Genomic DNA, 12,902 nt, shown 5'->3' with positions numbered 1-12,902 from the left:
GTTGAGAGACTAATATATCACTTTTTTTGGTTCCCTTCCATGGAAATAAAGCTTTTTGCTCAAATGTGTTTTGGCATTTGCTGTTCAGTTAAGAGAGACAATAAGAAATAGCCATGCGAAATTCATTGTATATATGTAAGGGTGATTTTAAAGAATTTGCTTATTAAACAATAAGGTATCTTATGAAAACCCATGGGATAAATTTCTGTTTTTTGTCCCAGTAAGAATAGTTGTGTTCCTTCAGAGCAACTTTATATAAAAAGTCACGGATACTGTAAATATTGAAATTGATTGTATTGTCTTTCTGAAAGCTTTATACCAAATTTGTGGCCCAATTTTTGCAGATATGTAGACTCTTACTGTGGCTTCTTTTTATCTTTACTTAAGGTAGTATAGTTTTGGAATTAAGAATGTAGGCTCTAGAGTCAGACAGTTGAGGTTCAGATCTTGGCTCCATCATTTTTTAGCTATATTGAAATCAAGCCTGTTTCCCCATCTGTAAAATGGAGTTTTAATAGTACCCTCACAGGGTTGTTGTGAAAATTACCTGAGAATAGATGTAAGCACCTGTACCAGTTTCTGATACATTTTGGACACTCAGTTTTTTCTACTTTCGTATTTCCTTCATTTCACTTTTTTCATCTACTTAAAATATAATTGATTTTATATTTTGTATTTATGTAATCTAAAATGCTTCTTGAAATAAGGATACATCAATGTGGTTTCTTGGCACATTGCATTTTACATAAAATACAGCAGTGAAAAACATTTACAATTGCTTTACCATTAATTATTTCTGAAATTACAGGGATTTTGAAAATCCATACATGAAGATTTTACTTTTAGGCCACTTAATTTTAATTTCCTTTTCTCTACCCCGAAAACATATCACTGTGCAAATTTTATGTATTATTTGTGTAGGTGTGACAGTGGTTTTCTTAAGACATTTTTTTGTTGCAGTCTCTTATGTTAAAAGTTTCACTATCATTTGAAATCTGTCACAAGATCAGGGAAGTGCATTCATTATAAAACTATTTAATAAGTTCCCCAGTTTGAAGAGCCAGACTTTTATGTGAGGTCAGGCCAGTTGAAGACATTTACAAAGAATTAGTTGTTTGTTATTGCTATGTGAGTTGCAAGAATGGAAAAAAAAAAGAAATTCTTTCTTCAATACTTCCTTCCAGGCTGAGTCATCACCAAAGTGGGAAGGGCAGCAGCAGAGAATCCAAACCCCAAAGCTGGTATCACAAAGTACCATTTCTCCAAGTTGGGGGCTCACAGGGGAGCCATCATGAGCGATGTTACCATTGTGAAAGAAGGCTGGGTTCAGAAGAGGGGTAAGTGCTCAACAAAACCCAAAATAATACAGTGTTGGTAAGAGTTCTAAACAATTACTGGTGTGCTTGGAATTGATAAATATTTTTTATGCTATTAATAATGTAAACAGTGACATGCTATGTCCAGAAAGAGATAAATGTTGTTTAACATGTATTAGGAATTTGTTTGTTATTTAGGGATTTCTTTGTTATTCTTAATTTTGATAATTTAAAATTTAGTTGTGAAGTCAGGTTTGACTTTCTGGTATGTTGTATACATGCATGTTACAAAAAGTTAGTGTTGTATTTTTCTATGGTATCCACAAATTCTACAATCCAGAGTGATGTTCTTAGAATGATTTAGTATCTAGAAAAATGTCTGTCTCATACGCACTTAAAAACGTGAATACATACATAAGTATTCAGTTACAGTAAGCCAATTTGGGTGGTGGCAGCGAAAGGGCTTAAAGTGGTAAAAGGGGGTAGTAAAGTCCATGAAGTAAGTAAAGTCCTAAAGTAGAAGGCAGCCAAATAAGGAAAAGAGGCTTTTTTTTTTGGTATGTATGTTTAATTTCATATTTTATTTTTTGTAATGTACTTTTAGGATTTCTTGTTCACTCTTTTTTAATGATTTAGATAAATAATTCAGATGCATCCTTTTTTTAATTAGGGAAAGAATTCTTCAATGTACAGTTTAGTTTCTCTGTGAGATCATCTAGTTATGTGGTTAATGTGCTTATTAGAAATCTAGAGCTTAGACTAGTTGTTATACAGCTACTGTTTACCCACATGGCCAAGTTGAGTAGAATGAAGACTACCATTCTTAGGATTTTTTAGTTCCTGCATATCTATTTTCTGGTTAAAAGTTACCTCTTATATATTGATTTTAATAGTCTCCGAAGGCCTGTAGTTAATAGCTATTGTGAGAAGCTGTTGTAAGTAGTTAAATGTGATTGTGAATTATTGAGTTTTAAAAAATCAGCTTTATGGAAGTGTAATTTACATACAATAAAATTCAACAATTTTACATGACAGTTTGACAAGTTTTGCAAATGAACAGTCATGTAACCAACATGACAGTCATGTTATAGAACATTTTCATTACCCCAAAAGGTTCCCTTGAGTCCGTTTTCAGTCAGTCCTCTCAACTCTTGCAACCACTAATCTGCTTTCTGTAACTATTATTTTGCTTTTTCTATGATTTCATATAAATGGAATCATACATTACGTAGTCTTTTTGTCTGTTTTCTTTCACATAGCATAATACTTTTAAGGTTCATGTTGTGTAAATCAGTAGTTTGTTCCGTTTTACTGTTGAGTAGTATTCCATTGTCTGGATATACCACAATTTGTGTATTTATCCACCAGTTGATGGTCATTTTGATTGTTTCCACTTTTGGCTATTATGAATAAAGCTGCTATGAACATTTGCATAGATGTCACTGTGTATCGATGTGTTTTAATTTTTCTTGGTTGATAACTTATGTATGAGATTGCTGGGTCATTTGGTAAGTGTATGTTTAACTTTATAAAAACTGCCAAACTGTTTTCCAAAGTGGCTGACCATTTGTATTAAGTTTAATTTCTTTCATGTTATTCTTATATTATATGTTGGTAAAGCATTTTAGGATTTCAGTGCTGTGTGAAATTTTCTTACATTATTTATTTATTTATTTTTTTACTTATCTATTTTATTTGCCATTGTTCTTATGTTGTTTTATTGGGGTGGCCAATAACTTAATCCTTTTGTAATTTTACTTTGCTGATCTCTAAAATCTGCTCTCTCAAGATTGTTTTGAGGGCTGAATGAGATAATGGATGTGAATATGCTTTGACAGCTCTAACTCAAATGTAACCTATTGCTGTCTCCACATTTTATCAAGGGGTTATGGTGGCTCTTGAGTCTATTTAATTAATTGTAATTGGTCTGAAATATAATAATAGAAAGTTGTATAGTACATGGAATATGGGAAAAATAATAAGTGAAAAATAATTTGTTAGTGTGTTTCCTGCATTGGTCAGGGAAGGGGGAGTGTAATGACTGTGTGCATGTGCATGTGTGTGTATGTTTTTATTTCAAGAATTAATGGACATATAAATATAGGAACCTGAATAGTACACAGAGGTATAAAATGAAAAGCAAAAATCTTTCCACCCTCTGCCTCTTCTAACTGGTTTCATTCCAGAGTTGGCATTTTAGGCTTTTTTTAGTTGGAATTCTTCTGCTGATTTTTATCTATTTTTATATATAATATTTTAAACTTTATTTTTTGACTAATCAATCTTAAGCAATTGTGTGCCTCCCAGTGTGAAAAATGAAGAATTAACTTTTAATACTATTCTTCCTTCTTTCTTCTCACAATTTTTATTTTTGTTTATTTATTTTTTTTTTGGATGAGGGGTTGCCTTTATATAGTTAAACATTTAGTTTTTGTACTTATTAACTTTAGAAAGTATTTAGACATTATCTCTAATCTTGTCACTTTGTAAATTGAGAAAATTAGCTTCCCCTCATCATCTTTCCTGGGAATTCTTCACATTCTCTTCCCAATTTATGTCAGCTCTAACATTTATCTATTTTGTCAGGGTTGATTCTGAAAAGCAGTAAACAATGTTGTGTGGTTATATAAACAATACATGCTGCTAAACCAACTATTATGATGGGATCCATAGAGAACAAATGTATTTCTTATATTGGATTGATACTCAAGATCTAAACTAGTTAAGTTTCTAGTTTGGATCATGGCTTGGTATTTTCTGATTGCCATGTTTTCTCCTTATTGGTAGAAGAGTGCATGCCTTCTTCATCTTATATCACTTGGTTACCCAGCTTTTTATTCATAGTATTTGTTGAAACTCTCATATTAACTAATTTCTTTCTGATCTGATGCAGCATCAACATCATTTTATTTAATTACATTCTTGGATGAGTTCCACACTTTTGGGATCTCATGTCTGTCCTCTTTTTTTTTGGGGGGGGGGCTCTCTTTTACAGCTTTCTAGAGTACTTCCTGAAGTAAATTTTTCAAGAAGAATGTGTGTGGATGCTTGTCAACACAATGTTTGAAAATGTCTATTTTATTTTCATACCTGGTGGATACCTTGGCTGGATATAGAATTAAGGCTTAAAATCATTTTCCCTCAGAATTTTGAACGTTACATTCCATTGTCTTTTAGTAACCAGTTTAACCGATATGTTAATATGAATCATTTCTTTGTAGGTAACCTGTTTTTCTCTGGAAGCTTTTTGTGTCCATGCCTCTTTATCTTTGGTATTCTAAAATTTAAAGAGGATAAGTTATAGTATTTTTTTATTCATCCATTAAAGCATTTGGTAGACCCTTTGAATGTGAAGGTTTTTGTTTTTCATTAGTTCTGGGAAATCTTCTGTATTTCTGTTTCTTCCCTTCTACTTTCTCTGTTTTCTCCTCCTTCCCCCCTTCCCCCCCTAGAGTTTCTATTTCAATCCTCTGTTCTTAATTTTTCTTTTATTTTCCATGTCTTTGTTTTCTCCTGCACCCCCCATGTTTTGAAAGATTTACTTGAATTTTTTTTCCAGCCTTTTATTTAATTATTTCAGCTATCACTTGCTATTTCAGGGAATTCTTTCTAGTCCATCACTGCTTGCTCTTATTTAACACATATGTAGTGTTGAATCTCAGTATTCTAATTAGATTTTAAGATTTTTTTCCTCCTCTTTGAATACGTTTCAGTTTATTTATTTTGGTTCTTTTTTAAAGTGTGTGTGGTGTTAGTATTTTTTCAGATTTCTGGTGATCCTTGTTTGTTTATATTTATGAACAGACAAGGTTTACTGGCAGTTTCTTTTGATATGCAGGGCCTGTTACCAGTTCTCATTTATTTTTGCACTTTACTTATTTTCTCTATATTTACAGTAAGATTCATTCACTAAATTAGGATTTGTGATGGTAATGTTTAACTGTACTCTTGACAGCATTAATTGAAATATTAGGGGCATTTTTTTCCCTCCGTTATTCTTAATTTATTCTTTTAGTGATAGATTTTCAGTATTATTTTAATAATGATTTTATGTTTCACTCAGTAAATTGCATTTTGTAGCCCATGATAGTTTCACTATATTTTGGTTCAAAGAGTTTCTCCCAAAAGAGCATTATTATTTACTGCCTCTGTACACCAGAATTTTGAATTTTCTGGTATTCACTTGAAAATAAAAATGATAATATCTGTCTTCTCTTTCTCATAGTGTGGTGGTAAGCGTTATAAGATAATGTGTGCAGCAGTGTTTTTAAACTTTAATGTACGCTTATCAATAGAAGGTATTAGTATAAAAACAAGTTATAATATATCCCTTACTTTGAATATTAGTCCTTTATCTTAAAACCTCTATTTATGAATGAGTTCTTGATAGCTCCTTTCCAGATGCATCATTTTATTTGTACTTCTAATATGATTAAGATGTTTTCAGTATATCTTTCTGGAAAAGAAAAAAAAAGAAATTAAAGATATTGATATTGTGTAGAATAAATGCTTTCCTAACTTGGTTATTGGTGATACATCATAGTGAAACTTTTTTCCTGTACTTTTTTTTGGAACAGTTGAAAAATAGTGAGTACTGATTGAAATAACATATTAACATAGATATGTTGGGGTTAGAAATGACAATGAATGAAAAGTCATATAGCAGACATAGGGGAAGTATTTTCCTTCTTGGTGGACCTGGGAAAGTACCTTACAACTTGGCTGCTTGTCAGCATAGAAGGCATCTGCTTGTATAGTAAAGACTTATTGTATTATCTTGTTTCAGGACCAGTCTGTAGGTATATTCTAGGTGTCTCTAAATCTCTATAAACTAGATGCTAAAAATTTTGCTCTCTTAGAGCTTGTTACACTGCAGATAGTGGTAATATTTGCTATGAAGAAACTTAGTGCATTAAAAAGTGAGAAATTTCATCTGTTTCAAAGGTTTAAATCATGGAATAAGTAAATTGCAATAATGTAAATCAAGGGTTTATTGTAATTTATAAAATTTCATTTGCTTAATATTACTTCTTAACCAAAATATTCATTTATAAATGTGGAGAGCCAGTTCCTTCATAACAAGTTAAAATCTATAATGTATTAGTCAGTTCATAATCTTACTGTTTTGAAACTGGTAAATCTAAGACAGTTTTATCATGAAAAAGATTTTGATTCATGAAAATGCTGCAAATGTGTTCATTTCTTACAGTCTTTATTGCATTAGTGTCTAACAAATTGAACTTTTGTGTTGTGTCTGTCTTTGAAGCCATTTTGTGCTTTCAAATAATTTTTTTCCCTTAGTTTGCCTTGTACTTATGGTTTCCAGTTCAGGGGTATCCATAAATTTTGCACTTTAAGTTATGTTTGTCTTTTCATAGAATTATGATAAGGTTTGTTTAGATGAACTAGAGTGTTAGTGTTTAGTAATTCCAAAGTTAAAAAAATTCTGAAAGTCTGCGAGTTGTCTCACAAGATAACTTAATCCTCCAATACAAAATATACTTTTGTAACATAAAAATTGAGAGCTTGGTGATTTTTTAATGTGTGATTATTGTGGTTTAGTTAAATTTGACAAGTTATTGTAGAGAACAAAATATATATATATATATATATATATATATATATATATATATATATATATATATATATATATATATTTGGTGTTTACCTAAGTCTAGGGCCTTTCCTTCTCCTTTATTTTGTATGTACTTGTGTGCTTTTTTGTTCAAGTTCTATTCATGATGTGACTTTAGAAATAAATTGTAAAGTGATTAAGGAAAAAGAAAAATGACAGTATGATTTCCTGTTTACTACCCTGCAGCAAGCTTTTTCCATAGAGAGTAAACAGCTGTGGTAGTGACTTGTGTAAACCACATGACAGATTAGAGCTCACTTTGACTGTTGAAGTTGTTATAAATGGAGAATAAACATGGGAAAATTAAATTTATTTTCATGACATTGAAACTCCGAGACTTTATTTATAAAAGTGCCTCAAACTTTGTTTTTCTTATAGTTCAGTATATTTGTTTGGGAAATTTTAACCAAAATAATCAAAATGAAGAGAGAACCATCCAGTGAACTTTCATATGCTTTCTAGAATTATTAGTAGAATTCTAAGGTTGCTGTGTTACACCCATGCACGTGCACATACACACACACCCACTTACCCCTTCCCCATAAGCAGTTGATTTTTGTGCATTGACCTCGTGTTATTCTGCAGCCTTGCTAAATTCACTTCTTAATTTTAGGAGTTACTTTTAGGATTTTCTACATGGAAAGTTGGGTCACCTGTGAAGAGCCATGTTGTTTTTCCTTCCCATATTTCTGCCTTTAATTTCTTTTTCTGGTCTTATTTCACTTTCCAGGAGAAAAAGTGCTGAGAATGAATATTTTTGCCTAATTTCTCACGTCATTGGGGAAATCATTCATTATTTCATCACTAAATATCATGTTAGCTGTAGGTTTTTCATTGCTGCCCTTTATCAGGTTAAAAATGTTCCCTTCTATTCCTGGTTTGCTGATTGTTTTTATCATGTGTATATATGAATTTTGTCAAGAGATTTTTCTGCATCTATTGAAACGACCTTTTGGTATTTTCCATTATTTTGTTAATTTGGTGAATTACTTTCATTGCTGGAATAAATTCCATTGGTAATGATGTGTATCTTTTTAATACATTACCAATTTTGAGTTGCTAATCTCTTGTTAAGGAGTTTATTTTTTTAAAATTTATGTTTCCTATAGTATTGGTCTATAATTTTCTTTCCAGGTTGTTGCGTCATGGCTATTTTAGACTCATAAAATAGGTTGGTGGTGTTCCTTCCTCCTCTGTTTATTAAAGTAATATAAGGAGTTTTTAATTTCATCCTTAAATGTTCAATAAAAATGGCCAGTAAAGCCATCTGGGACTGGAGCTTTCCTTGTTGGAAGAGTTTTGGTAATAAATTGAATTTCTTTCATAGATACGGGGCTATTCAAATTATTTATTCCATTTTGTGTCATTTTGGGTAAGTTGTGGATTCAAGGGATTTGTCTATTCCATGTAAGTTGTTGGATTTATTTAGCATAAAGTTGTTTTAATATTCCCTTATCCTTTTAATGTCTGCAGGATCTTTATTGATATCCCTTTGTTAAATCCTCATATTGTTAATTTAAGTTCTTTTCTCTCCTTTTTTTCCTCTTGAATCGCCTTGCCTAGGGTTTTATCCATTTTATTTATCTTTTCAAAGAACCAGCTTTTTGCTTTGTTAATTTTCTTCATCCATTGTTTTCTGTTTCATTGCTTTTTCTTTTTAACTGCAAATTTTGTTGAGACATATTCACATACCATATAACCATCCTACAATCAGTGCCTCACAGTATCATCACTGTTTCATTGCTTCTTACTTTTATGTTTATTACTTCTTTCTATGTATTTTGCATTTAATTTATTTGTCTTTTTTCTGGCCTCTTAAGATAGAAACTTATATAATTTGATTTTTTTAATTAATTTTTTTTTGTTAGAAAAGTTGTTGGTTTACAGAAATATCAGGCATAAAGTATATAAAACACAAAGTTCCCATTACTACCCTATTATTAATGGCTTGCATTAGTGAGTTACATCTGTTATAATTCATGAAAGTACATTTTTATGATTGTACTATTAATAATAAAGTCCATTGTTTATAATAGGGTTCATTGTGTTGTACAGTTCTATGTTTTTTCTTTTAATTTTTATTCTAGTAACATATACATGACCTAAAATGTCCCCTTTTACTACAATCACGTATATAATTCAGTGATGCTAATTTCTTTATTTCTGGGAATATTCTGTCTTGTTCTTCAGTGTGTCTGACTTTAATATAGTCACTCCGGTTTTTTTATGCATATTGTTGGATCTTATATCTTTTTCAAACATCCTTTTACTTTCAGCCGATCTGTGTCTTGTATTTAAACACCTCTCTTGCAGGCAGCTATGTCTCGGTATTGCTTTTTTTATTAAATCTCATTTGACAAACTTTACCTTTTGGTAGGGGTGTTTAGGCCATTCATAGTTAATGTTATTTTTGATATGGTTGGGTTTAAACCTGTTGTCTTGCTTAGTTTTCTGTTTTCCCGTGTGTTCTTTATTACTTTTATCTTAACGTCTTGCCTTCTTTTGGATTGAGTTTTAATATTCTCGTTTTATCTCCCCTATTAGCTTACTAGGTATGCCTCTTAGTGTGAATTTAGGTCTATTCATAACTATTTGTTATTTATTTTCTCTTTGTCCCATTTGTTTTTTTTTTTTAATCTTCATTTTATTGACATATATTCACATACCATGCAGTCATAAAAAACAAATCGTACGTTCGATTGTTCACAGTACCATTACATAGTTGTACATTCATCACCTAAATCAATCCCTGACACCTTCATTAGCACACACACAAAAATAACAAGAATAATAGTTAAAGTGAAAAAGAGCAATTGAAGTAAAAAAGAACACTGGGTACCTTTGTCTGTTTGTTTGTTTGTTTCCTTCCCCTATTTTTCTACTCATCCATCCATAAACTAGACAAAGTGGAATGTGGTCCTTATGGCTTTCCCAATCCCATTGTCACCCCTCATAAGCTACATTTTTATACAATTGTCTTCGAGATTCATGGGTTCTGGGTTGTAGTTTGATAGTTTCAGGTACCCACCACCAGCTACCCCAATTCTTTAGAACCTAAAAAGGGTGTCTAAAGTGTGCGTAAGAGTGCCCACCAGAGTGACCTCTCGGCTCCTTTTGGAATCTCTCTGCCACTGAAGCTTATTTCATTTCCTTTCACATCCCCCTTTTGGTCAAGAAGATGTTCTCCGTCCCACGATGCCAGGTCTACATTCCTCCCTGGGAGTCATATTCCACGTTGCCAGGGAGATTCACTCCCCTGGGTGTCTGATCCCACGTAGAGGGGAGGGCAGTGATTTCACCTTTCAAGTTGGCTTAGCTAGAGAGAGAGGGCCACATCTGAGCAACGAAGAGGCATTCGGGAGGAGGCTCTTAGGCACAATTATAGGGAGGTCTAGCCTCTCCTTTGCAGCAACCATCTTCCCAAGGGTAAAACCTATGGTAGAGGGCTCAACCCATCAAACCGCCAGTTCCCTATGTCTGTGGTCATGTTAGCAACCATCGAGGTGGGGTAGGCCAATGCCCCTGCATTCTCCACAGGCTCCTCAAGGGGGCACTACATATTTTTTTTCTTGTTTTTCTTTTTTTTTTTTGGAACTTTCCTTTCTTTTTTAAATCAACTGTATGAAAAAAAAATTAAAAAAAAAAAACATACAATAAAAGAACATTTCAAAGAGACCATAGCAAGGGAGTAAGAAAAAGACAACTAACCTAATATAACTCCTTTACTTCCAACCTGTTCCTACTTTACCCCAAGAAAGTTACCTAATATAGCAGCATTTCTGTGAACTTGTTCCTACTATATCCATCAGATATTAATAGACCATAGTCATTCCTGGGCATCCCCAGAACGTTAAATAGCTTATCTGTTCTTCTTGGATTATTCTTCTGCTCCTTCTTTCTTGCCTTCTTTTGGGTTAATTTAATTTGTTTTTGTATTCCATTTAAATTCCTTTATCACTATGCATTCTCGTTGGGTATATGATTATCCCCAAGGGAATAAGAATTGGTTTTGGGGGGGAGGGCAAAAAATCTTTAATATTATAATTGTTTACAGCCCTTCAAAGGGCCACATTGCATAAACATATATACAGTTTATATATAATTCATCTGTGGTATTAAAATTTTAAGTGGGGGGTAGAATGGTTAGGAAGAAAAAAAGTCTTAAGTCTCCTTAGGTGGGTGATAATGGAGAAAAAGTTTGAGAAATTCTGCTCTGTTGTCATTTTAGCTATCTCTCTTTGCATTACCTTTTTTGTGGTTGCAGGGCAGTGATTTTTAACCGGGGCAGTTTTGCACCCTCCCCACCCCCAGCCCATGCAGGGGACATTTAGCAATGTCTGGAGACAGTTTTGATTGTCATGATTGGAGGCAGGTGTACTACTGGCATCTAGTGGGTAGAGGCCAGGGATGCACAGGACAGCCCCAAACAGCAAAGAATTATCCTATCCAAAATGTCAATAGTGCTGTGGCTGAGGAATCCTGCACTTGAAATTACAACATGCATCCTTAACTTAACACGATGTAAATAAGGTTAATATTGTGCTATTCAGGTAAAATAAAACCCTTGTAATAGTGCAGTTATATGTATCCCTCCCCCTACCCCTGAGAGCTTTGTGTTATTGTTCTCATGTATATTACATCTACATGTTATAAATCCCACAATATAATGTCATAGCTTTTGCTTAAAGTAGAAAATATGAGAAAGAAAAGTATGTCTTTTATATTTGTACACGTATTTATAATTTTTTGATTTCCTCATTTCTTTCTATAGAAACGGGTTTCTGTCTGATATTTTTCTTTCTCCTAAAGAGCTTCGTTAGCATTTCTTTTAGAGTGACCAGTACACTCATTTTTAGTTTATCTTTCAGGGTTTTTATTTCACCTTCATTCTTGAAGGATTTTTGTATTGTATACAGAATGCTGATTTGGTAGTTTTCTTTCTTTCAACACTTTAAAGATGTCATTTCCTTGTCTTCTAGCTTTTGTTGTTTCTGATGAGAAGTCAGCGGTCATTTTGTTTTGTTCCCCTATATATGATGTATCTTTTTTCCTCTGGCTACTTTCGAGTGTTCTCTTTGATTTTCACTAGTATAAGTATGATGTGCCTAGGTATTGTTTTCTTTCTGTTTATCCTGCTTGGGATTTATTGAGCTTTTTTTGATTCTCAAACTTCCATTTTTCACTTAACTTGGAAAGTTGTTGGCCATTATCTTTTCAAACATTTTTTGCTCTGTTTTCTTCCTTTATTTCTGGGACTCCCCTTAAAGCTATGTAGATCAATTGGTAATGTATGTCCCTCAGTTATGAAGCTCTTTATTTTTTTCAAACCTTTTTCTCTTAGATTTTCAGAGAGGATTATTTTTATTACTCTATTAAGATCACTGATTTCTGTCATCTCTAGTCTGCTTGCCCATACACTGAATTTTTCCATATGGTATTTCTTTTTAGGTTCATTTTCTATACTGAAATTCTCTATCTCTTCATTTATTATGACCACATATTTTTAAGTCCTTAGTATTTTTATAATAGCTGCTTTAAAGTCCTTGTCTATAATTCCAACATTAGGGTTTCTCAGGGTGTTAGTTTCTGTTGATTGCTCTTTTCTTTGACTATAATTGCATTTTCTCGTTTCGTCACATGAAGGGTAATTTTTGGTTGTATATAGTTCATTGAGATGCTATATTGTAGAACTTCTTGATCTTTTATCCTTTCTGAGGAGTGTCAATTTTTTTTAATTCAGTTTTATTGAGATACATGCACACAACACACAATCTTCCACAGTGTACAATCAGTTGTTCACAGTACCGTCATATAGTTATGCATTCATCACCACAATCAATCCTTGAACATTTTTGAGGAGTGTTAATTTTCGATGTGACTGGTATTTACCTTGGTTCTATTCAAACTCTAAACTTTGTTTCCTCTGTGTGGGCAGCAGTTGAAAGCTTTGC

At 32.6% G+C, this 12,902-nt stretch overlaps 1 protein-coding gene across 3 annotated transcripts in view; it reads left to right on the top strand.

Moving 5' to 3' along the window:
* Positions 1-12,902, top strand: part of AKT3 (AKT serine/threonine kinase 3) — a 413,894-nt gene that overhangs the window by 9,259 nt on the left and 391,733 nt on the right. For 2 of the 3 annotated variants that reach the window (XM_037822276.1, XM_037822269.1), the window contains exon 2: positions 1,185-1,337. In XM_037822276.1, the coding sequence (XP_037678204.1) occupies positions 1,292-1,337 (46 nt within the window). In that variant the 5' untranslated portion in view covers positions 1,185-1,291. Of the gene's footprint in view, positions 1-1,184; positions 1,338-12,902 lie in introns of those variants that run through there. The other variant, XM_037822307.1, reaches the window with a different exon arrangement.

This window comes from Choloepus didactylus, chromosome 2 (assembly GCF_015220235.1).
Source record: "Choloepus didactylus isolate mChoDid1 chromosome 2, mChoDid1.pri, whole genome shotgun sequence".
In the NCBI taxonomy this organism is placed as follows: Eukaryota; Metazoa; Chordata; class Mammalia; order Pilosa; family Megalonychidae; genus Choloepus; species Choloepus didactylus.
This window is presented reverse-complemented; position numbering and strand designations above follow the sequence as displayed.